Genomic DNA, 24,908 nt, shown 5'->3' with positions numbered 1-24,908 from the left:
GGAGCGGGTTTGGCCTAGCAATTAGGATGCCTGTGTCCCTGCCACACTGCCTGGGTTCCATACCCGGCTCTGTCCTGACTCCAGCTTCCTGCTAACGTACTCCCTGCGAGGCAGCAGTAGCGACCAGTTATTGGGCTCCTGCCGTCCACATGGGAGACCTGGCTTGTGTTCCTGGTCCCAGGCTCCCAGCCATGGCTCAACCAGGCGTTGTAGCAGGCATCTGAGGAGTGGGCCAATGGGTGGGAATGCCCTCTCTCTGCTTATCAAGTAACATATGAAATAAAATCCTACTTGTTTCACCCACCACCTTTAAATAGGAAGTTGTTTTTAAGATTTATTTATTAGAAAGTCTGTTAGAGAGAGAGGTCTTCTCTCTGCTGGTTCACTCTCCAATTGGCCTCAGTGGCCGGTGCTGTGCCAATCCCAAGCCAGGAGCCGGGAGCTTCTTCCAGGTCTCCCACACGGAAGCAGGGGCCCAAGGACTTGGACGATCTTCTCCTGCTTTCCCGGGCCATAGTAGAGCTGGATCAGAAGAGGAGCAGCTGGGATTCGAACCGGCGCCCATATGGGATGCTGGCACTGCAGGCAGCTGCCCTTCCAGCTCGCCACAGCATGGCCCCAAAAAGGAAGTACTTTTACAAAATGTGTTTCCTGTCAACTTTCCCCCCCACTACAGGATGACCTCAAGATCACCTTAGTCACCAGAGCCCATTTTCAGAGTGGTAAGTTCTAGAGCTTGATTGTGTCACCTCATTAAAACAGCCAGTGGCCTGGTTCTCCAGACGGGGTTCCTTTTAATTATGAAATAATGTCAAATTTAGACAAATTATAGTAATTTTGGGGCTGGCATTGTGGACAGCACGATAGGTCGCTGCCTGTGACAACAGCATCCCACACTGGATGCTGGTTCAAGTCTTGGCTGTTCCACTTCCAATCCAGCTTCCTGCTCATGCACCTGGAAAGCAGAGAATGGCCCAAGTGCTTGGGCCCCAACATTCACATGGGAGAGCAGGATGAAGCTGCTGGCTTTGGCCCGGCCCATCCCTGCCTTTGCAGCCACGTGGGGAGTGAACCAGTGAATGGACGGTCTCTCTGTCTCTCCCTCTCTTTCAGATACTCCTCAGTTTGACTACGTTTGCTTTTACTATCCTCCCTGTATGTGCTTGCATACACATGTACACACACATATGCACACAGGTATAAGGGCACTTTAAAAAGTTCGTGGAAAATGTGATTATGAAAAAACTATGCATGAACTTCAACATTTTTATGCCAAAATAAATATACCTTTTATTTTCATTTCCCATGTCCTTGAATTGCCCTCATATACTCACTCCCCCGAAAAACTAGAAAATGTTTTAGACATCATACCCATTTAAATCAATTCCAGTTTCCTAAGAAATTCAATTTCATAATCTTAGTTCAATTACTAAAGTCATGAAAATAACATTGGCAGAATACTATTATCTAATACGTGTAGAGCACGGGTGGGTGGGTGGCCTGGATGTTAAGGTGCCCCCGTTCCATACTGGAATATTTGGGGTTGAGTCCCTGTTCCACTCCCAATCCCAGCTTGTGTGCCCTGGAAGGGGGCAGGTGGAATTGGGATTCCAAGCTTCAGCACCGTTCTTTTTCTTCTTCCTATTTATTTTTAAGATTTATCTGACAGATAGACAGTGAGAGAGAAAGGTTCTCCCTCCATTGGTTCACTCCTCAAATGGCTACTACTGCCGGAGCTACGCCCATCCAAAGCCAGGAGCCAGGTGCTTCCTCCTGCTCTCACATGTGGGTGCAGGGCCCCAAGCAAGGGCCATCTGCCATTGCCTTCCCGGGCACCAGCAGAGAGCTGGAGTGGAAGAGGAACAACCAGGACTAGAACCCGGCGCCCATATGGGATGCTGGCACCGCAGGTGGAGGATTAACCAAGTGAGCCATGGCGCTGGCCCCGTCTTTTTTTTTTTTTTTTTTTTTTTTAAGATTTTGCTTATTTATTTGAGAGGTAGAGTTACAGAGAAGGGGAAAGACAGAGAGAAAGGTCTTCCATCTGCTGGTTCACTCCCCAGATGACTCAAACAGCCAGAGCTGTGTGGGGAAATTAGACACACCAGGCAATTCAAAGATGGCACCCAAAGGAAGTAAGGTGGGCGGAACCCAGAGTTGTTTACCACCAAAGCTGATTGGCTGCACAGCATCAGGGGAAGTGACGACAACTGATGACGAGTGTAGACATATAGCTAGTACTATGAAAAATCGCCCCATAAAATGACCTTTTAAGTAACTGGTTGATCCTTATGCCCTGCCCCAATGACTCTGCAGTTTTGTGCTTTAAAAGGCTTTGCTAGGCACACAATAAATGAGTTCTTGCTTGACTTGACTCCCAACTGCGTCTGATTATCTCTGGGATTGGGAGGCTGGGGAACGGGCGAGTGGTGGGCTTACCTTTCCTTGGACCCAGTCCATCCTCGTTTGGGTGGACTAAGACCATACAGAGCTGGGTTGATCCGAAGCCAGGATCCAAGAGCTTCATCTAGGTCTTTCATGTGGACGCAGGGGCCCAAGCACTGGGCCATCTTCTGCTTTCCCAGGCCATAGCAGAGAGCTGAATAGGAAGCAGAGTAGCTGGGACATATGCCACAGCGCCAGTCCCTTCAGCCCAGTTCTAACCATGGCTGGCATTTGGAGAACTTCCCATCCACTGGTATGAGAATTCTTTGTCTCTCTCCTTCTTTCGAATAAATAAAACTTTCTACAAAAAAGTTTTAGTATATTTTGATTCAAATTGTGTCAATTGTCTCAATGTCCTTTGTAAGAAAAAAAATGGCAAAATCATTTTTGCTGGCCCAGGTTCCCCTCCAGGGTCACATCCCACATTTAATGCACACATGCAGAAGGTGCCAGAAGGAAACAAAGTTTCTGAAATACATAAATTTGTATGAAGTGTTTTTTTTTTCTAAATGGAGCCTGGCTGTAAACCAGAGGAAAAATTCCTTTACAGCAGTGTTTTGGTGAAGAGCTAGATTGGAGCTTTCAGCTGCTTTAGTTGCATCTACAGGAAACCTGATAACAAGAATGCATTTGGGGCCGGTGCCGCGGCTCAAAAGGCTAATCCTCCACCTAGCGGTGCCGGCACACTGGGTTCTAGTCCCAGTTGGGGCGCCGGATTCTGTCCCGGTTGCTCCTCTTCCAGGCCAGCTCTCTGCTGTGGCCCAGGAAGGCAGTGGAGGATGGCCCAAGTGCTTGGGCCCTGCACCCGCATGGGAGACCAGGAGAAGTACCCGGCTCCTGGCTTTGGATTGGCGCAGCATGCTGGCCATTGCAGCCATTTGGGGGGTAAACCAACAGAAGGAAGACCTTTCTAACTCTGCCTGTCAAAAAAAAAAAAAAAAAGAATGCAAGTGTTTGGCCTGGAGGTTAATGCTGGTTGGGACACTGCATCCCACGTTGGAGTCCAGTCCTGGCTCCATTCCTGACTCCAGCTTCCTGCTAATGCACACCCTGGGAGGCAGCAGGGGACAGCTCAACCACGTGGGAGCCTGGACTGAGTTCCTAACTCCTGGATTCCGCTGACCCAGTCCAGGCTACAGCAGGCCATTTGCAAAGTGAGTAAGAAGATGGGAGCTCTCTTTGCCTCGCAAATAAATAAAAATTATTTAAAAAATTCACTGGGTAGGGCAGGTGGGCCATTTTCTGCTGCTTTCCCCAGCGCATTAGCAGGGAGCTGGAACGGAAGTACAGCAGCTGGAACTAACTGGGGCCCATACTGGATGCCAGTGTGGCAGGCAGTGGCTTAGCCCGATGTGCCACAACACCGCTCCCAACATTCTCCTCTTTAAAAGATTTATCTAAAGGGTGGGTGCTGTGGCGTGGAGGGTAAAGCTGTCACCTGCAATGCTGACATCCCATAATGGGCACCGGTTTCAGTCCTGGCTGCTCCACTTCTGATCCAGCTCCCTGCTAACGAGCCTGGGGAAGCAGCAGACGATGGTACAAGTCTTTGGGCCCCTGCACCTACATGGGAGACCCAGATGTAGCTTCTGGCTTCTGGCTGTGGATCAGCCCAGCTCCAGCCACTGTGGCCACTTGGGGTGTGAACCAGCGGATGGAAGATTGCCTTCTCTCTGCCTCTCCTCTGTAACTCTTTCAAATAAATAAATAAGTAAATCTTCTAATAAAGAAATCATAAAAAAGATATATTTTATTCATTTGAAAGAATTACAGAGGGAAAAAAGGAGAGATCTGCCATCCACTGGTTCACTCCTCAAATGGCTGCAACAGCCAGGGCTGGGCCAGACCGGAGCCAGGAGCCAGGAGCTTCTTCTGGGTCTCCCAGTTGGGTGCAGGGGCCCAAGGACTTGCACCATCTTCTACTGCTTTCCTAGGACATTAGCAGAGAGCTGGATCGGAAGTGCAGCAGCCAGGTCTTGAACCAGTGCCCATATGGGATGCCGGCACTGTGAATTGGTGGCTTAACCTGTTACACCACAAGCAGCCTCAGCCCTGTGGCTCTGCCACGGCTTCTGGTTGTCCTGGTGGCACTGGGACCGGTGATGTCCAACTCCCACTATGACACGGCTGTCATCACAGGAAGCTTGCGGGAAGGAACGCTCTGAGCCCGATGGGAAACCTACACGAGTCCACTCTGTCTGAGGGGTGTAAGATGCTGTCCTGTCGGGATTCTCGAGGCATCATCAAATGTAATACAGGACAATGCTGTGACAAAGGACAGGGCCCTGTCTCAGCAATGAGGTCAAGCTCGAAAGGCGGCAAGCAGAGGAGTGAGTCCTGGAACTGAAAGATGACGCAGTCCTGCGTTCTGTGAGGAACCCGATGCCGTCACCCTCAGGAGTGCCCGGTCGGCCAGGGGCAGGGATCCCTGAGGGCGACCCTATCCCGAGGATCAGAACCCCGGCCTCCCCGCCCTCCGTGTTGGTTACCACCGGGAACCCACAGGATACCAGGATACCAGCATCAGATGACACGTGCACAGCAGGTGACCGCACCCAGGGGCAGGGCAGTCACACAGCCCAAGAGGTATTCTCTGCGCAGCGGTACAAATTCAGAGTGGAAGAGACTTCCAGACTGTCCTGCCAGTGATTTTTATTTATTTATTAATTTTTTAAGATTTGAAAAGCAGAGTAGCAGAGAGAGAAGTTCTTCATCTGCTGGTTCACTGCCCAAATGCCTGCAAGGCTGTGGCTGAGCCAGGCCAACGCCAGGAGCCTGGAACTCGGTCTGGGTCTCCCACTTGGGTGGCGGGGGTCCAACTACTGAGCTGTCACTCCAGTGTGGGATCCACCAGGCCAAATGCCCATCCCTCACATTTTTTAAAATAAACTCATCTTTTAATTCCATTTCCTCATAAACTTTTGACGTATTCTTGTATCATCATCATTTTTTAAAAGATGTATTTATTTATTTGAGAGGCAGAGTTACAGAGAGAAGGACAGACAGGTCTTCCAACTGCTGGTTCACTTCCCAAATGGCTACACAGCTGGAGCTGGGCCCATCCAAAGCCAGGACAGGAGCTGCCTCCGGGTCTCCCACGTGGGTGCAGGGGCCCAAGCACCTGGGCCATCCTCCATGCCTTTCTCAGGCCACTAGAAGGCAGCTGGATTGAAGTGGAGCAGCCGGGACTCAAACCGGCATCCAACCGGGATTCCGTTTGGAATCCACTGCAGGCAGAGGCTTAGCCTACTATGCCACAGTGCCAGTCCCACCAATGAGTTTCCCGTAATTACCTTACACGGAAACCCCACTATGTACAGCACACCAAGCAGAAGTACTGTGGAAGGGCCAGTGCCGCAATGTAGAAGGTTAAGCCTCCACCTGCAGTGCCGGCATCCCATATGGGTGCCAGCTGGAGTCCCGGCTGCTCCACTTCCCATCCAATTCCCTGCTAATGGCCTGGCAAAGGAGAGGAAGATGGCCCAAGTCTTTGGGCCCCTGCACCCACACTGTAGATCCAGAAGAGGCTCCTGGCTTCGGATTGGCCCAGCTGTGGCATAGAGGGTCCCAGTTCCTGCCTGCAAAGGGCAAGCTGCACAGCCCTGCTGGGCCTCCCATCAGGGATCGGGCACGGGACAGTTCCCCACCAGAGGCGGCAGTGCCCTAAAGGAAGGGACGCCCCTTGCAATCGGCACAAACGCCCCCAGCCCTGCAGTCAGTCCTGGTACAAACTGACGCCATTTGTAATAAAACAAGAGGAAAGAGAAGTCTGAGTGGCAGCCGGCTCGCCAAGCTGAGGTCCCGTGTTTCTGGGGACCAGACAGTGACAAGCCCAGTCCTCTTGCCCTCAGGTGGGGATGCTGAGGTTCAGAGAGGGGTTAAATGACCAACTCAAAGCAACAAGACTGAAAAAAAAGTGAATGGAGCCCAGGCTTCCTGGCTCCTATTCCTTCCCAGAGTTCATTTCATTGTGTCCACATTCAAAGACTTAATAAAATAGAGGGGGCCGGTGCTGTGGCGCAGTGGGTAAAGCCGCCATCTGCAGTGCTGGCATCCCATATGGGCGCCAGTTCGTGTCCCGACTGCTCCACTTCCAATCCAGCTCTCTGCTGCGGCCTGGGAAAGCAGTGTAAGATGGTCCAAGTCCTTGGGCAACTGCACCCGCTTGGGAGGCCTGGAACAAGCTCCTAGCTCCTGGCCTCGGATTTTGGCGCAGCTCAGGCCGTTGTGGCCAACTGGGGAGTCAACCAGTGGATGGAAGACCTCTCTCCTCTCTTTCTCTCTGTATCTCCTCTCTATGTGTAACAGTTTCAAATAAATAAATAAATCTAAAAAAGAAATAAAAATAGAATTGTTGGCACATAATTCCAAAAACAGTGACAGAAAAAGCAGCAGTTTTCTCAAGGTCAAGGTCAGGATGACAGCAGAGAAGAACCGCATGGAGTCTCTCCATGCCCGGCTGAGTCACACAGCTCAGGGTGCAGGAGCAGAGGGTGCAGCCGACCATCCGCCAGCACGGGTGTTTGACAAGTCAAGCTTTATTACTTATTTCTGGGCACAGTAGTCGACAATTCGTAAAATGGGCCACTTCATGCCCCTTGCATGCCAGTGACCGCTCCCCCACAAATGAACATTTCCCCCAATCCATGGAGCCCGGAGCCCAGAGACCTGTGCAACATGAAAGAGAATGAGTTTTTCCATAAAACCAGTCTCAACACTGATCCGAACAGCCAAACTCTGGATTTCAGCAGCGGCTTTACAGGAGAAAATCAACAAACATGTAAAACACGACAAAGCAGCGCTGGATTCGTCTCTAACTCTTTACTTAGCCCTGATTCGTTGCTTATGGATGGTCAGCTCAGGGACTGTTGCAAGCCCCATCTCGGTCACCTTAATTCAAGCTGAAAAACAAAACAAAAAGCGCCTGCCCAGGGTCAGGCATCCCTGGCCACCCAGGGATGAAAATCCAAGTGAAGAGGACAACGAGAGCCTCAGCTCAACATCACGCGGGCTTCTGACGCGAGGGATCCGGCACAACCTGGGACTCAGCCACGTCCATCGCCCCTGCCCCCTGCGCTGGGACCCCACGAGCTGAGAGGCAAAGCCGCCAGGACCCAGACCTGCACCAGAGCACTGGGCTCAGGTCCGACGCGGGTGGGCGAGGGAGGTGAGGCCGGGGAGGGCCCCGGGCGCCCTCAGGTCAGAGGGCAATGGCTATCACGTGTTACTCACTTTAAAAAAGGTAACTATGAGGGAAGAGACCTGGGCCACACTCCTCTCCTTGGACGTCTGGGGAAAGCAGCCGCTCTGACGCGATGCCGCAGGAGCTACCGCGGCACTAAGGGACGCCGAGGGTTGGCGATTCGTGGAGATCTCTCATCTTGTCACAAGGTACAAATCCACACAGAAACCCACACTGACAAATGTCCGAGTCGGACATGACTGCTCTCACATCCGCTGTCTTCCTGGCTTTATTCGGTGCCTCTGTGACACCATGGCGACGGTGGGTGACGAGTGACGTCAGGAGCGCCAGAAGGAGGAAGTCAGAAAGCCCTTGGGAACAGGAATCTCCCTGCGTTGCAAACATTTCTGGCCAAGGAAAGACAGAGAAAACGGCATGAGTTTGTGGCAGCACTGCCGGCGGCACGCAGCAGCGGGAGGAAACCAGGGAGGGCCGGCTCACGTCCCACGGACACCGGGCTGACGGGGCGCGCAGGAGCCGGGAGGGTGGGCGGCCTCTGCTTTGCACGAGCCGCAGCACAGCACAGCACGGCACGGCTGACGCCGCCGCCCCAGCCCCGCCTCCCCGCAGCTTCACCTCAGCTCCTCCGCTGAGCTCCGGGAAGCTGAGTGTCCGGCTGTCCCGGCAGACCTCCCACGGAGTTCCACATTATGTGTGAGAAGTCACCTCGGAAAGGTTCTTGGCACTTGGGAATCGGGGGAGAGGCCAGCTCAAAGTGCAGGCTGTCCTCCCAGAAAAACAGCCGCGCGTGCCAGGGCCCCAGGCCCGGCCTGCAGGCAGCGCTGAGCCGAGATGCACTAAGCATGTCCCTTCGTCTGTTAGGACGCCCCCTTCAGACGACACGGACGGCAGCCCCTAATCCAAAGGCTGAGAGGGAATTATGAGCGGACAGCAGGGTTCCGAGAAACAGAGGGAGAGACTGCAAATGGTGCATCTGGAGGCCCGAGGCTTGTCACACACGGCACCATCCAGGCCACTGACAGACAGCTGGGACGTAGGGTCCAAGGGCGTGTTACCTCAAGGAACTGCTGGAGGCGTATGAAGGAGCCCATCTGGCCTGAACTTGTGATGGCTTCAATTCTACAGAAAAAGAAAGACGAGCCGTGAGTGACGTCTGGGTGTGCACCTGTCTGCTGGGGAAGTCAGGTGAGCTGTGGCTCTGGAAGGAAGGGGTGGGGGCAGTGACCCCAGAAATGTCCTCCAAGCTAAGAAGCTGGCCCCTTCCAGAGGAGGTCCCAACCTGCTCTTCAGACAGGAGGGCAAGAGGAGAGGGCACTGTTCCTGCACAAGGTCTCTCCAGTTCTGAAAGGCTTACCGCTAGGGTTGGGTTAGGCACGTGAAAGAAAGGGTACTTGGAAGGCAATGCTACACTAGGGTCCAGAAAACCCTGGATAAATTGGTTCCTCCAACATTTTATTTTAATTAAAAAAAATTTCTTTTGACAGAGAGAGGGAGATCTTCCATCTGCTTGTTCACTCATCAAATGCCTGCCACCAGCCAGGGCCCAAGCCAGGAGACTGAAACGCAGCCTGGATCTCCTAATGGCTGGCAGGGGCCCAAGCACTTCATCCTCCACCTGCTGCCTCCCAGGCTGCATCAGCAGGAGCTGGACCAGACGTGGAGGAGCTGGGGCTTGAACTGGCACTCGGATATGGGATGTGGGTGTTGCAAGCGGAGGCTTCATCTCCCGTGCCAAGACACCTGCCCCTGACACATACATCTGTTTCTCTCCCTCTCTCTCTCTCTTTTTAAAAAATATTTATTTACCTGAAAGGCAGAGTTATAGAAAGAGAGAGAGAAGATAATTTTCCATCTGCTGGTTCATTTCCCAAACAGTTCCAACACCCAGGGCTAAGCCAAAGACAAGAGTTTCATCCAAGTCACCCAGGTGGGTACAGGGGTTCAAGCACTTGGGCCATCCTCTGCTGCTTTCCCAGGCACATTAGCAGGGAGCAGGATAGAAGTGGAGCAGCCGGGACTCACACTGACACCCATATGGATGCCAGCATTGCAGGTGGTGGCTTGACTGGCTACACCACAATGCCAGTTTTGATACAGGTATTTTTTTTAAAGACTTATTTATTTATTTATTTGAAAGAGTGACACAGAGAGGGAAGTCTTCCATCCACTGGTTCACTCTCCAATTGGCCACAATGACTGGAGCTGTGCCCATTCAAAACCAGGAGCCAAGAGCTTCTTCTGGGTCTCCTATGAGGGCGCGGGGCCCCAGGGACCTGGGCCATCTTCTACTGCTTTCCCAGGCCATAGCAGAGAGCTGGATCACAAGTGGAGGGGCCAGGATTCGAACTGGCACCCATATGAGATGCTGGCACTGCAGGCAGTGGCTTTACCCACTACGCCACAGCACCAGCCCCAATACAGGTATTTTCAACCTGAATAAAAAATAACATGTAGGGGCTGGCACTGTGGCATAGCATGTTAACTCGCTGCCTGCAGCACCAGCATCCCATATGGGCACTGGGTCGAGTCCCGGCTGTTCCTCTTCCAATTCAACTCCCTGCTAATGTGCCTGGGAAAGAAGCAGAAGATGGCCCAAGTACTTGGGCCCCTGCACCCACATGGGAGACCTGGAAGAAGCTCCTGACTGGCCCAGCTCCAGCTGTTGTGACCATCTGGGGAGGGAACCAGCGGATGGAAGATCCTTCTCTCTTTGTCTCTCCTTCTCTAACTTTCAAATAACTAAACAAATCTTTAAAAACACACACACACACACACACACACACACACACACACACACGTAAAAGGGTGAGTACTGTGGTGCAGTGGGTTCAAAGCTGCTGTTTGGGATACTTGCATCCCAGACAGGAGTGCTGGTTTCAGTCCCAGCTGCTCCACTTCCAATCCAGCTCCCTGCAATGCATCCTGGGAGACAGCAGACGATGGCTCCAGTGCTTGGGCCCCTGCCATTCGCACAGGAGACCCAGGCAGAGTTTCAGGTTCCTGCCTTTGATGTAGTCTAGCTCTGTGTGTCGCAGGCATTTGGGGAGTGAATCAGCAGATGAAAATCTGTGTGTGTGTGTGTGTGTGTGTGTGTGATTCTGCCACGCAAGTAGATGAAAATAAACAAACAAGAAAAACCACACAGGCATGGGCATTTGGTGCACCAGTTAAGACACAGACTGGGATATCTACACCCTGCAACGAAAGTATCTAGTGTGAGTACCAGCTCCACTTCAGAGTCAGCTTCCTGCTGGCGTGAATCCTGGGACAGCACGTGATGGCTCAAACACTTCAGACCTTCCCACCCATCTGAGACCTGGCAAGAGTTCCAGGCTCCAGGCTTCAGCCTGGCCCAGCCTCAGCTGGTGTCTGCATTTGGGGTGTGAAGCAAAAGATAGAAGGTAAGTTGTCTCTCTCTTTCTCTCTCTCTCCTCCTTTTAAGTAAAGTGAGAGTAAATTTTAAGCAACCAAAAAGCCATGTAAAAGCATGCATGCAAGGGTATCTGATATCTGACTTGTGATTTTACAAAGCCCCTGCTGCCTGCCCAGGGAACTCAGTACCTGGGAAAGTACTCCTCCTTGATGAGAAGAATCATCTTCCAGAACTGGAGCTGGTACTGCTTCATGAGGGCATTCCCACACACCTGGAGGGAAAGCAGGCACAGTCAGGGCAGAGACGGGAGATCCACAGTGCAGGAGACCCTGCACCACCAGCTCTCACAAGGCCAGGGAGCTGGCTACCCAGGGAAGCAGCAGCAAACGCCAACTCCTTCCGAAGCACTTCTGACTCTAGAGTCCACCAGATCTCAATGGACTGCTCTGTTACTCTACTGAAAGGAAGCGTTCCCAGGAGTAGGGTGTGCCTCTCAGTAAGCAGGACAGACAGAACACCACTTGTGTTCCCAGTGACTCAGGATCACTGTTCCTGTACAGCGACTTTGGCCTGTGACATCACAGGCCCAACCTTTCTTCCTGTTGCTTTGGAAGAGATTTAGTTATTATTTATTTGAAAGGCAGAGTGACACAGAGAGGAAAGAGATACAACTTCCATCTGCTGGTTCACTCCCCAAAATGGCTGCAACAGCCAGGTCTGGGCCAGGCTGAACTCCATCTAGTCTCCCAAATGAGTGGCAGGGTCCCAAGTACTTGGGCCGTCTTCCATTACCTTCCCAGGAACACGAGCAGGGCGTTGGATTCAAAAGCAGAAGAGCCGGGACTCAAACCAGCACTGCAATGTGGCATGCCAGCATCATGAGTGGCGGTTTAACCACCGTGCTACAGTGCTGGCCGCGAACCTTCTTCTCTAAGAATTGTCTCCTAAGGGGATGGCGCTGTGGCGCAGCAGGTAAAGCCACCGCCTGCAGTGCCGGCATCCCACATGGGCGCCGGTTCGAGTCCCAGCTGCTCCACTTCTGATCCAGCTCTCTGCTATGGTCTGGTAAAGCAGCAGAAGATGGCATAAGTCCTTGGGCCCCTGCACCCGTATGGGAGACCCAGAAGAAACTCCTGGTTCCTGGCTTCGGATTGGCACAGCTCCAGCCGTTATGGCCATTTGGGGAGTAAACCAGCAGGTGAACCTCTCTCTCTGCCTCTCTGTAACTCTGCCTCTAAATTAATAAATAAATCTTGGGGCCTGTGCTGTGGTGCAGCGGGTTAAAGCCCTGGCCTGAAGCACCGGCATCCCATATGGGCACCGGTTCTAGTCCCGGCTGCTCCACTTCCGGTCCAGCTCTCTGCTATGCCCTGGGAAAGCAGTAGAAGATGGTCCAAGTGCTTGGGTCCCTGCACCCACGTGGGAGACCTGGAAGAAGCTCCTGGCTTCGGATTGGCACAGCTCCAGTTGTTGCAGCCATCTGAGGAGTGAACCAGCGGATGGAAGACCTGTCTCTGTAACTCTGTCTTTCAAATAAATAAAATCTTTAAAAATAAATAAATAAATCTTTTTTTTTTTTTTTTGGTCAGGCAGAGTTAGACAGTGAGAGAGAGAGACAGAGAGAAAGGTCTTCCTTCCGTTGGTTCACCCCCCTAATGGCTGCTACGGCTGGTGCGCTGCACCAATCCGAAGCCAGGAGCCAGGTGCTTCCTCCTGGTCTCCCATGCGGGTGCAGGGCCCAAGCACTTGGGCCATCCTCCACTGCACTCCCGGGCCACAGCAGAGAGCTGGACTGGAAGAGGAGTAATCGGGACAGAATCCAGCGCCCCAACTGGGACTAGAACCCGGTGTGCTGGCGCCGCAGGCAGAGGATTAGCCCAGTGAGCCGCAGCGCTGACAATCTTTTTTTTTTTTTAAAGACAGTTACGAGAGAGGGAGAGACAGAGATTCATCTTCCATATGATAACTTACTCCCCAAATGGCTGCAACAGCTAGGACTTGGCCAGGCCACAGTCAGGAACTTCATCTGGGTCTCCCACACGGATGCAGGAGCCCAAATACTTGGGCCATCTTCTACTGCTTTCCCAGGACATAGCAGAGAGCCGGATCAGAAGTGGAGCAGCTGGGACACAAACTGGCACTCATATGGCATGCTGGCATTGCAGTGGTGGCTTAATCTGCTGTGCCACAGTGGCAGCCTCCAATTTTCTCTTTTTTATGATAAAAGAACATCCACACAGAGAGGACAAGCAGAGTGGGAAGAAAAAATGAAAGCTGGGATTGTCTTATGACATGGGAACCTCATGCCCAAACTCATCAGGCTCAATTTTTATTTTTATTTTATTTTACTTATTTTTATTAACTTGAGAGGTAGAGAAGAGGGAGCAGGAAGGACAGAAACTGAGAGACAGACAGACAGCGAGAACTTTGACCTGCTGGTTCACCCCAGTAACAGCCCGTAACAGCTAGGGACCAGGCTGAAACCAGGAGCCTGAAATTCCATCCAGGTCTCCCATGTGGGCGGCAGGGGCCCAGTACTTAAGTCATCACCACTGTCTCCCACGGTGGGCATTAGCAGGAAGCTGGAATCGGAAGCAGAGATGGGACAATTTCAACCAGGCACTCGGATATGGGATGCAGGTGTCCCAAGTGCACCAAATCGTCATCCCCAGGCTGCGATTCTATACTGTGTCCCCGGTCATGTCACCCGGTGGTCCCAGGCAGCACTGACAGTGGCCTTCTCCTCTGTGCTAACCGAATCACATACCTCCAAGAAGTCAAAGAGAAGAGTGGCTGTGACATCGGATAGGGGCTCCATGTTCAAGATCTGTGCCAACCAGCGCCAGCCATGATTTAGACCATGAGGGTGCGTCTGGAAGGAGAGAAGCCTGGTCATGCCTTGGTTTCATTTACTCAGAGACCTAACTCCCAATGTTATCACTCAGTTATCACCAGCGCACCTCGTTACCGTCTAACAGGGACTGTTATCACCAGGACACTGCGTTACCGTCTAACAGGGACTGTAATTACCAGCACACTGCGTTACCATGTAACAGAGACTGTTATCACCAGCACACTGTGTTACCGTGTAACAGGGACTGTTATCACCAGCACACTGTGTTACCGTGTAACAGGGACTGTTATCACCAGCACACTGCGTCACCGTGTAACAGGGACTGTTATCACTAGCACACTGCATTACGTGTAACAGGGGCTGTTATCACCAGCACACTGTGTTACCGTGTAACAGGGACTGTTATCACCAGCACACTGTGTCACCGTGTAACAGGGACTGTTATCACCAGCACACTGTGTCACCGTGTAACAGGGACTGTTATCACCAGCACACTGTGTTACCGTGTAACAGGGACTGTTATCACCAGCACACTGTGTTACCGTGTAACAGGGGCTGTTATCACCAGCACACTGTGTTACCGTGTAACAAAGACTGTTATCACCAGCACACTGTGTTACCGTGTAACAGGGACTGTTATCACCAGCACATTGTGTTACCGTGTAACAAAGACTGTTATCACCAGCACACTGTGTTACCGTGTAACAGGGACTGTTATCACCAGCACATTGTGTTACCGTGTAACAGGGACTGTTATCACCAGCACACTGTGTTACCGTGTAACAGGGACTGTTATCACCAGCACATTGTGTTACCGTGTAACAGGGACTGTTATCACCAGCACACTGTGTTACGTGTAACAGGGACTGTTATCACCAGCACACTGTGTTACCGTGTAACAGGGACTGTTATCACCAGCACACTGTGTTACGTGTAACAGGGACTGTTATCACCAGCACACTGTGTTACCGTGTAACAAAAACTGTTATCACCAGCACACTGTATTACGTGTAACAGAGACTGTTATCACCAGCACACTGAATCTCCAGGTCATCTAAACTAAGCACATGCTCAGACAGAAGTGGTATGAGCTAAATCAGTTCTGTTTTTTGTTTTTCGTTATTCATTTAAATTTACATATTTATTCTGAAAGCATTACAGAGAGGAAGAAACAGTGATCTTCCATCTGCTGGGTCACTCCTCAGATGGCGACAATGGATAAAGCTGGGCAGGGCCACAGCCAAGAGCTTCAGCTGGGTCTCCCAGGTGGGTGGTAGCACCCCAGACGTTTGGCCCATCTTCCGCTGCTTTGCCCAGGCCCTGAGCAGGAAGCTGGATCAGAAGTACAGCAGCCAGGACACAAACTGGCGTCCACAGTGGATGCGTGTCACAGGTGGCAGCTTTACCTGTTACACAATGCCAGCCCCATTTTGTTTTTATTTTTGAAACCACTCTTCTTTTAAAATTTTTAAATATCACTTATTTTAGAGACAGAGATCTCCAATCCACTGGTCACTCCCCCAAACGCTTGCAATAACCGGGGCTGGGCCAGGCTGGAGTCAGGATTTCAATCCAGGTCTCGTGTGGGTGGCTGAGACCTGCAGCCTCCCAGCGTGCGCACCAGCAGGAAGCTGCAATCAGGGGTGGCACGCTGTGGGACCCCGGCACACCAGCAGTATCTTAACAGCTATGTCAAACACCCACCCACACATTTTGGTGTAGGGGATCCCTTTGATACACATGGGTCGGCTTCAGTTTCAGGGATTCCACAGACCGACAGTTTTCCTTGCTGACATTTCATTCATTCTTCATGAGATCTTTGGCACAAAAGCTGAGACGCAGCGGGTGCGCCATCAAGACTTCCTGAGGGACAGATACTGAGATGCTGCTCGGACGCCCACACCCCCTACAAACCTGCCTGGGCTCAAGTCCCAGCGCTGCATCCAATTCCAATTTCCTGCTAATGTGCTCCCTGGTTACCTGCCCAAGCACTTGGAACCCTGCCACCCACAGAGAAGACCCAGATGGAGTTTCAAGTTCCTGGCTTCAGCCTGGCCCAGCCCTAGCTATTGCAGTCATTTGGGGAATGAACCATTCCCTGCCTTGTAGATACCATAAAGAAATTTTGAAAAAAAAAACAAAACAAAACAAAAAAAACATAAAAAACACTTCTACAATCACTCAACTTGTACTTTCCTCTTTAGGTCTTCAAGTCCATTAGCCTGTCCACCCTGCTCATCTCTTCTATTCCTTGAGCAGGGATGGGGCTGGTGGGGCAAAGGCCTGCCCCTGCGGCGTGGCTCACTGTCAGGCCTCCCTCTGCCACCCGAGTGAAACTGTGTGATCCAGGTGATTTCTAGCCTAAGGAGGTCTACGCTGACAATTTCTTGCTCACTCCTCTTCTCCCCGGTGCACTCTGCAGGCGCTCAGGTCTCAGGTGTTGGCATCTGATCCTCCGCCAACACCTAGAGCTGCCTCCCACCCCTTGTCAGTCACCGCACAGGGCAAACACCACACGGGCCTGGTGCGAACATCCCTCGGTGACACCAGCCTTTCCCCCTCACCTCCTGTCGGTTTCCGTACGGCCACCGGAGCTGAATGATGGCGGCATAGAGACGGATCATCCCAGACATGCGTTTGAGGAAGGTGTCCTGCTGTTCCACCTTGGAATCCTTCACCTGGTAGCCAAGCATCCTGTGTGGGAATAAACAATTCAGTGTGACGGTGCACGGCTGAAAGCAACAACAGAGTATCATCACCTTTGCCGCTATGAACATGCTATTACAAAGCACTACTTCTGTAGAAAACTTGGTCTACAATGCACTGCTATCTGTTGTCAGACGTGTGCTCCCTGTAAGCCCGTGAGGAGGCCTCTCGGTAAACGAGGGGGTGCAGGGGGTCCTCACTGCCTTTCATAAAGAGGGAACTGAGGCCCCAGGGGCTGAACGATTAGCCCACTGTTTCCAAGCTGCCAAGTGAAAAGCGAGGTAAATTCAAGACCTCTGGCTTCCAGATCCAGTGTTCTTCCTCTAAACTAACTGGACTTAAATCCAAACCCACAGGCTGTTTCTTTTTTTTTTTTTTTTTTTTTTTTTTTTAATTTTTTGACAGGCAGAGTGGACAGTGAGAGAGAGAGAGAGAGAGAAAGGTCTTCCTTTTGCCATTGGTTCACCCTCCAATGGCCGCCGCGGCCGGCGCGCTGCGGCCGGCGCACCGCGCTGATCCGATGGCAGGAGCCAGGAGCCAGGTGCTTTTCCTGGTCTCCCATGGGGTGCAGGGCCCAAGCACCTGGGCCATCCTCCACTGCACTCCCTGGCCACAGCAGAGGGCTGGCCTGGAAGAGGGGCAACCGGGACAGAATCCGGCGCCCCGACCGGGACTAGAACCCGGGGTGCCGGCGCCGCTAGGCGGAGGATTAGCCTAGTGAGCCGCGGCGCCGGCCCACAGGCTGTTTCTGACAGTGCGCTCTGGGTACGTCAGAGGCACTGGGAGTAGGGGGGAAACACCTTCCAGCTGTTTCTAGTCACGCATCACTGTAGGGCGGGCAAGTCAGGAGGAAGCCACCTCACCTCTGATAGTCCTCCAAAGCCATTCCCTCCTTGAAAGCCGGGTAGAAGGGGACGGAGTAAGGGCACTTCCTGTGTAGATGAGCAAGGATGAGGTCCCCCACCCTGGGGTGGAGCTCCCAGATCCCTGAGGCCACCACCGCGATGGGGAAGGCGGCTTCGTGGTGAGAGGCCACTTCCTCCTCGCCTTGTTTCTGGAACACAGAGATGGATCCGACTTAGAGGCCTGAACGCTGTCTCCCAGCCTTTTCTCCCCTACAAGGAGCAAGGTTTTCTCACCACAAATTTCTCTGCCAGTTTGTACTGGACAAAATCCAGCCCCTGTGGGTTGAGTGTGACGGATACAGAGCGCCCACCAGACTGAACGGGTTTTCCAGAGAGCAGACTGTGAATCTTGTCAAAGATCTCCTTCAGCTTCGAGCCTAGACATGACACAGAAAAGGTCAGTTAACAGCTACACCTGCAGCTCGGGCTTCTTCCCAACACTGTAATAACAAAGCGTCCATGCAGTCCAGCCGTGCAGTCCCAGAGAGGTTCAGAGCCTGAAGACAAAACACGGACACAGAAGAAAGGAGGACAGCAGAACACAGGGTGTGGGGTGCAAAGTCATGGACGGCACTACTCCGGATGAGTGTCTCATGTGGGAACCCAGTCATTCTGAAACTGACACGTGAAGCAAAGACATAAACAGCAGCAAACAGGCATTGAATTCTGCATTGCAGATCTCATAGAGGAGCCAGCTCATGGTTCTTCCAAGGGGCTAACGTCCAACGTCCTCAGAAACTCAGACATGGGTCCCTGTCACTAGCATGCCTCAGAGATCTTGAGTGCCCCACCCCTCTCCACCCAACGATATGAGGTTGCAGGTGGTAAAGCAGCAGGCCTTGTAACTCGTGCTTGCGGGCAGGGGCCTTGCATGTGTCCTGTGGACAAGAGCAGCTGCCCGTTGACAAGAACGGAGACGTACAGAGGAAAGACGAGAGAAAAAGAGAACCAAAGTGGCTAGCCCCATTCCTGCCACTGCCTGCAATAAAAAATTTTTTCCCAAATGTATTGATTTTTAAAATTTATTTAAGAGGCAAAGAGATAAGACTGAGAAATCTTCCACCTGTTGGTTTACTTCCCAAATGCCTACATGGCTGGAACTGAGCCAGGCCAGAGCCAGGAGCAGGAACTCGACCCAAGTCTCCAGCGTGGGTAGCAGGGGCTCATCTACTCGAGCCACTGTGTGCTGCTCCCAGGGTGCACGGTAGCAGGAAGCAGGGATCTGAAGCGGATGCGCTCTGCGGGACGTGGGCATCCTGAGTCCCGCCCACTGTGTCAAATGCCTGTCCCTGGAACCAGTTTTCACACAGCATCTCCAATGGAGAAACACACTGCCAAGCTTCTCATCACATCACGAAATGCTACAAAACTCTTAGAAACATCTCCCCAAACAGTGGTTTAAAAAAATTTTTAAAAGCCAATCACATGGGGCTGGCGCTGTGGCACAGAGAGTTAAAGCCCTGGCCTGCAGCACTGGCATCCCATATGGGCGCCAGTTCTAGTCCTGGCTGCTCCTCTTCTGATCCAGCTCTCTGCTATGGCCTGGGAAAGTAGTGGAAGATGGCCCAAGTGCTTGGGTCCCCACACCCACGTGGGAGACCCAGAAGAAGCTCCTGGCTCCTGGCTTCAGATCGGCTCAGCTCCAGCCATTGCAGCCATCTGGGGAGTGAACCAGGAATGGAAGATTCCTCTCTCTGACTCTACCTCTCTCTGTAACTCTTTCAAATAAATAAAATAAATTAAAAAAAAAAAAAAAAGCCAAACACATTTCTCAAGAAATAAAGAAATGGGTGGGTGTTGTGGTATAGCAGGTTAAGCTGTCTGCTGGGACTCCAGCATCCCACATCCAAGTGCTTGGGATTAAGTCCCATCTCTCTTCCGCTCTCGCATCCCGGGAGGCAGCAGGCAACGGTCAAGCACATCAGTGCCTGCCATCCATATGGGAGACGCAGACAGTGTTCCAGGCTCCTGGCTAGGATCTGGCCCAGCCCCAGCTGCTCTAGGTATCTGGGGAGTAAACCAGTGGAGGGAAGATCTTTGCCTGTCTGCCTTTCAAATCAATAAAGATTTTTTTAAAAAGGAAATAAAAAATGCAAAAGAAAACTAAGAATCAAGTCACAGGGGGTAAATCTGCCACCTACAATGCCAGCATCCCATGTGGGTGCTGGTTCATGTCCTGGCTGCTGTTTCCAATCCAGCTCCCTGCTAAAGTCCTGGGAACGCAGCAGAAGATGGCCCAAGTGCTTGGGCCTTTGCATCCACATCAAAGACCCAGATGGAGGTCCAGGCTCCTGGCCTTGGCCTGGCCCAGCTGTAGCCGTTGTGGTCATCTGGGGAGTGAGCCAATGGATGGAAGATATCTCTCTATATATATAACTCTGCCTTTCAAATAAATAACTAAATCTTTTAATTTACATTATTGATGACTTTTTTTTTAATTTATTTTTTTAATACAGGCAGAGTTAGACAGTGAGGGAGAAAGACAGAGAGAAAGGTCCTCCTTCTGTTGGTTCATCCCCCAAATGGCTGCTACGGCCGGCGTGCTGCGCCAATCCGAAGCCAGGAGCCAGGGGCTTCCTCCTGGTCTCCCATGCGGGTGCAGGGACCCAAGCACCTGGGCCATCCTCTACTGCACTCCCGGGCCACAGCAAAGAGCTGGACTGGAAGAGGAGCAACCAGGACAGAATCCGGTGCCCCAATTGGGACTAGAACCCGGGGTGCCGGCGCCGCAGGCGGAGGATTAGCCTGGTGAGCCGCGGCGCTAGCCATGGACAGTACACTCTTAAACTGGGTTACAGCAATGATAGAGACTCAGGGGAAAAGTCAAGAAATATGTAGAAAAAACACAAACAGCCAATCTGGAGACTTGTCAGGTGTGGACAGTGAACCGGAGGAGGCAGCCACGAGATGACTCCCCGTGCCCAGCGAGGGTAACTGAGCAGACATGGGTGCTATTGATCACTTAGAGAAAAGTGAGGCAAAAGGAAGAAGATGGCTCAGATCTGAACACAGTAAAACTGAGGCAGCTGCGGGACAGCGACACAGAGACGTCCCCCACGTGCCTGGAGCTGCAGGAGCCACAGCTCAGGACAGGAATGAGCCAGAGGCAGACATGGAACTCATGAGCACGTAAGTGACGCAGGTAGAAGATATCTGGGGACCCCTACAAGGGGGTAGAGACAGGAACCCATCAAGGACAGAGAGGGTGAGGAGGAGCTGCAAAGTGCCCCACCATGGAAGCCACGGTAGCGCTTCATGGAGGAGGAAGTGGTCAGCAGTGCCCAGCGGAACTGTGGGGAAGACCACAAACACTCAGGAGAGAGAGGATCGAGCGACTCTTGCTGGGATGAGTCCAGCATACAGAAAGGCTGAGCCAAAGGAGCCCAGGAGAGTCCTCACAGAGACCGGAGAGGCAGCAAAGGAGCCGTCCTGCAGGAGACGCGAGGGCAGGGAGCAGGCACAGAGGGGGCATGCTCGGCAGCAGGCGGCCTCGGCCTCTGACCCAGGAGATGAACAGGCAAGCACAGGAGGTGCGCCACCTGGTGCAGGAGGAGGTGAGGCTTTGTGCAGTCCACCAAGGCGCGAGCACGGGGACAAGCAGCAGCAGGGCAGAGTGGGTGTGCCGCGCGGTCCTCACCACCTCGCTCCCTCTGCCGAGCTGTTCAGGAGGCAGCCCTTCAAATGCCATGAAGCAGGAACGCTGCTCATTCATTCACCCCTTGCCCTGTCCCAGCAAATCCGACAGCCAAGTGCTACCTGAGTTTTGTCATGTGGTCTCTCAACTTCCTCACGCATTTTTAGGTGACAACAAGCTAATCGGAGAGCAGCCCTCCGGATGCAGCCCCCGCTTCTGTATTTGGAAGCCCCCTCTTGCAGAGCTCTGTAGCAATGAGCCCCTGGCTCTGCTCCCTGACTGCTGCTTGCTCTCCAGGGCTCAGACTCTGCAGAGGAAGGAAACGCGTCCCACAGGTGATTGACAAGGCGAGCCTGGGTTTGGAAGCGGTGGGGTGGCAGCCACATTCCAGGGCTCCTGTGACATGTCTTCAGCAAACACTTCTCAACTTCACAGTTAAAAGCCATCCTCAGTAGTTTACTATTAATAGACACCTTGTTAAAAATGAGTCAAGGAATGTACCGAGATTACATTCTAAGTATACCTTCTATGTGTTGAAAAGGAAAAAAGAGAAAACCACGGCGCACGTACTTCACATATGTCTGATCCATCTGGCACCATGTATTTGAACACACTTTAAAAATATCTGGGGCCAGTGCTGTGCTGGGGTAGGCTAACTGCCTGTGGCACTGGCATCCTATATGGGTGCCAGTTCTGGTCTCGTTTCTCCTATTCCAATTGAGCTCTCTGCAAATGGCCTGGAAAAGCAGTGGAAGATGGCCCAAGCGCTTGGGCCCCTGCACCCGCATGGGAGACCCAGAGGAAGCTCCTGGCTCCTGATCAACCCAGCTCCAGCAGTTACAGCCATCTGGGGAGTGAACCAGCGGAAGGAAGACCTCTCTCTTTGCCTCTCCTTCTCTTTCTGTGTAACTCTTTCAAATAAATAAACAAATAAATCTTTAAAAGAGAGAGAGAGAGAGAAGTCTTTTTTCTTTTTCTTTTTTAATTTATTTGACAGAGTTAGAGAGAAAGGTCTTCCTTCCATTGGTTCACTCCCCAAATGGCTGCTACGGCCAGAGCTACGCCCATCTGAAGCCAGGAGCCAGGTGCTTCCTTCTGGTCTCCCATGTGGGTGCAGGGACCTAAGCACTTGGGCCATCCTTCACTGCCTTACTGGGCCACAGCAGAGAACTGGACTGGAAGAAGAGCAACTGGGACTAGAACCCGGCACCCATATGGGATGCCGGCGCCACAGGCAGAGGATTAACCAAGTGAGCCATGGCGCCGGCCCGAGAGAGAGGTCTTTCATCCACTGGTTCACTTTCCAGTTGATCTGAAGCCAGGAGCCTGGAGCTTCTTCTGGGTTTCCCATTTGGGTACAGGAATTCAAGGACTTGGGCTATCTTCCACTGTTTTTCCAGGCCATAGCAGAGAGCTGGATCAGAAGTGGAGCAGCCAGGACTCAAACTGGCGCCGCTATGTGATGTCAGCACTGCAGGCGGCAGCTTTACTCGCTACGCCACACCGGCGGCCCCTGGCTGCTCCAACTACTTGGGCCCCTGCACCCGTGTGGAGACCTGGAAGAAGCTCCTGGCTCCTGTCATCAGTCTGCCCCAGCCCTGGCTGTTGTGACCATTTTGGGAGTGAATCAGTGGATGTAAGATCTCCTCTCTCTGTAACTCTTGCCTTTCAAATAAATAAATCATAAAAAAAAAAAAAAAAATCCAAGGAAGCAGAGGCCGTGTTCTCAAGCCCCAGACCAACCTGCAATGGTGGAGATCTGGCTCACAGGGATGGTGGCAGCCTTCTGGAGGTCCATCTTGATCTTCTTGGCCTGTGGGAAGACAGCAGTCGAGGGCAGTGTGGAACAGCAGAGCAGCTGCCACTTGGGAGCAGGGACAGGGTTGCACCAGCTACATTCCTTAGGGACATGAGGCTGTGGGAAGCACTCGGAGGCCCAGAGAATTCTCGCCACCCACCCCTGCCCTACCTGGATGTCCTTGCTGCTGGTCAGGCCCTCAAAGGCCCTCACGCACTGAGAGGACACCTCCTGCAGCTGCTGGTACCACTGTATTGTACTGTCTTGCACCTTCACCTGGAGGGCTGCACGACGGGAAAACGGTTTCAATAGCAGCTAGTGTTACTGAGGAGCAGTGTGGGCAGGTGTGGGACAGCAGGTGGCCACAGGCATCACACAGGAGAGCCTGGGGACTGGGGCCTGCCGCCACTCCCAACACAGCCTCCTACTGATGTGCACCGTGGGAAACAGCAGATGACGGCTGAAATACTCGGTCCCTGCCACCCACAGGAGAGAACAGATGGTGGTCTAGGCTCTCAGTTTTGGCTGGCTGGCTGGCTATTGTGGGATTTGGGAAGTGAACCAACAGATGGAAAATCTCTGTCTTTCAAATAAATTAATAAAACAAAGTATTATTAATAATATCTAGCATAATAGCTAATGTGAGCTAGACACTTTTAAAAAATACTTATTTATTTTCATCTATTTGAGAGTCAGAGTGACAATGAGAGAGAGAGAGATTCTCCATTTGCTAGTTCCTACTCCCAATGCCTGCAACAGTGAGGGTCAGACCAAGCCAAAGTCAAGAGCCTGGAACTCCACAGGTCGCCCTGTGGCAGCAGAAAGCCCAAGCCTCCAAGTCGTCCTCTGCCACCTCTCAGGAAGCGAGGCTGCCCGTGTCCTGACCCACTGCGCCACCACTTCCACACCTTTATTTTTGACTTTGGGCTAGTTTACTTTGAAGGTCATTTTAAAAACAAAGATATAGACAATATGAGAAGACATTGCATGGAACACACTCATCAAAAATCCATGGTGATTAAAAAATATCAAGATGAGGAAGACACATTCTTTTAACTCCAGAAATATCTTGTAGTCCTGAAGGTTCTGATGCTACCAGAAAGGGAGAAAAGCATGGTGATTGAAGCTGCCTCTTAGTCACGTAAATCAACAGTAGCAACCAAATTTTTTGTTTCTTCCTGCTAAGTCAGTTTCTATATTCAAATTGCTCCCTATCTTTTTAAAAGATTCAGATGAGGCCGGCGCCACAGCTCACTAGGCTAATCCTCCGCCTGTGGCGCCGGCACACCGGGTTCTAGTCCTGGGAGACCAGGAGAAGCACCTGGCTCTTGGCTTCGGATCAGCGTGGTGCGCTAGCCGCAGCGGCCATTGTGGGGTGAACCAATGGAAAGGAAGTCTCTCTGTCTACTCTGCCTGACAAAAAAAAAAAAAAAAAAAAAAAAAAGATTCAGACACTAGAAATTCAGTGGGATTTGGTGGTTTTCCTTTGCAAGCACAGCACGGCCCTGTAGTAAGATAGGCACAACTGGCTGATCAAGGCAGGCACAGACTGGCAAAGACTATGGCTCTACCTTCCATCCTGATGATGCTCCTGCATTAACCTTCTCACTTCCTGCTGTCTTCTCTACGCTGTCTAGACTGTACTCAGAAGCAGGCCATCGCCGCCGCCTGCATGTCTCTCCAGCACCTGCTCTGGCCCTGTGGCAGGCCTGCAAGGCACGGTTCCAGACACCAGCCCACACCCAAGCCGCTCCTTCCTAAGAGGGCCCATGTCTTTTAAAAGAAGATTGTTTGCTGGTTTAATTGAAAGAGAGTGACAGAGAGACAGAGAGACAGAGAGACAGAGAGAGAGAGAGAGAGAGATAGCTTCCATCTGCTGGTTCATTCCCCAAATGCCCACAACAGCCCGGACTAGCAGTCGGAAGTCAGGACTCAGAACTCCATCTGGGTCTCCCATGAAGACGGCAAGAACCCAAGTACTGGGGTCATC

The 24,908-nt window shown here is 52.1% G+C and overlaps 1 protein-coding gene and 1 long non-coding RNA gene across 3 annotated transcripts in view; one reads left to right on the top strand and one right to left on the bottom strand.

The window, feature by feature from the left end:
- Positions 1 to 5,088: 5,088 nt before the first annotated feature.
- Positions 5,089 to 7,154, top strand: LOC138845344 (uncharacterized). Its single transcript, XR_011382376.1, has 2 exons — positions 5,089 to 5,548; positions 5,961 to 7,154. It is a non-coding gene; the product is annotated as an uncharacterized lncRNA (long non-coding RNA).
- GLE1 (GLE1 RNA export mediator) overlaps positions 6,966 to 24,908 on the bottom strand; it is a 42,594-nt gene continuing 24,651 nt past the window's right edge. For both annotated transcript variants that reach the window (XM_002722968.5, XM_070057625.1), the window contains 9 exons: positions 23,090 to 23,202; positions 22,864 to 22,933; positions 17,721 to 17,863; positions 17,445 to 17,635; positions 16,440 to 16,569; positions 13,789 to 13,893; positions 11,210 to 11,292; positions 8,704 to 8,767; positions 6,966 to 8,034 (listed from right to left, as the gene is read on the bottom strand). In XM_002722968.5, coding sequence (XP_002723014.3) covers positions 7,966 to 8,034; positions 8,704 to 8,767; positions 11,210 to 11,292; positions 13,789 to 13,893; positions 16,440 to 16,569; positions 17,445 to 17,635; positions 17,721 to 17,863; positions 22,864 to 22,933; positions 23,090 to 23,202 — 968 coding nt within the window. In that variant the 3' untranslated portion in view covers positions 6,966 to 7,965. The remainder of the gene's footprint in view (positions 8,035 to 8,703; positions 8,768 to 11,209; positions 11,293 to 13,788; positions 13,894 to 16,439; positions 16,570 to 17,444; positions 17,636 to 17,720; positions 17,864 to 22,863; positions 22,934 to 23,089; positions 23,203 to 24,908) is intronic.

Source organism: Oryctolagus cuniculus, chromosome 1, assembly GCF_964237555.1.
Source record: "Oryctolagus cuniculus chromosome 1, mOryCun1.1, whole genome shotgun sequence".
Taxonomy (NCBI): domain Eukaryota; kingdom Metazoa; phylum Chordata; class Mammalia; order Lagomorpha; family Leporidae; genus Oryctolagus; species Oryctolagus cuniculus.
This window is presented reverse-complemented; position numbering and strand designations above follow the sequence as displayed.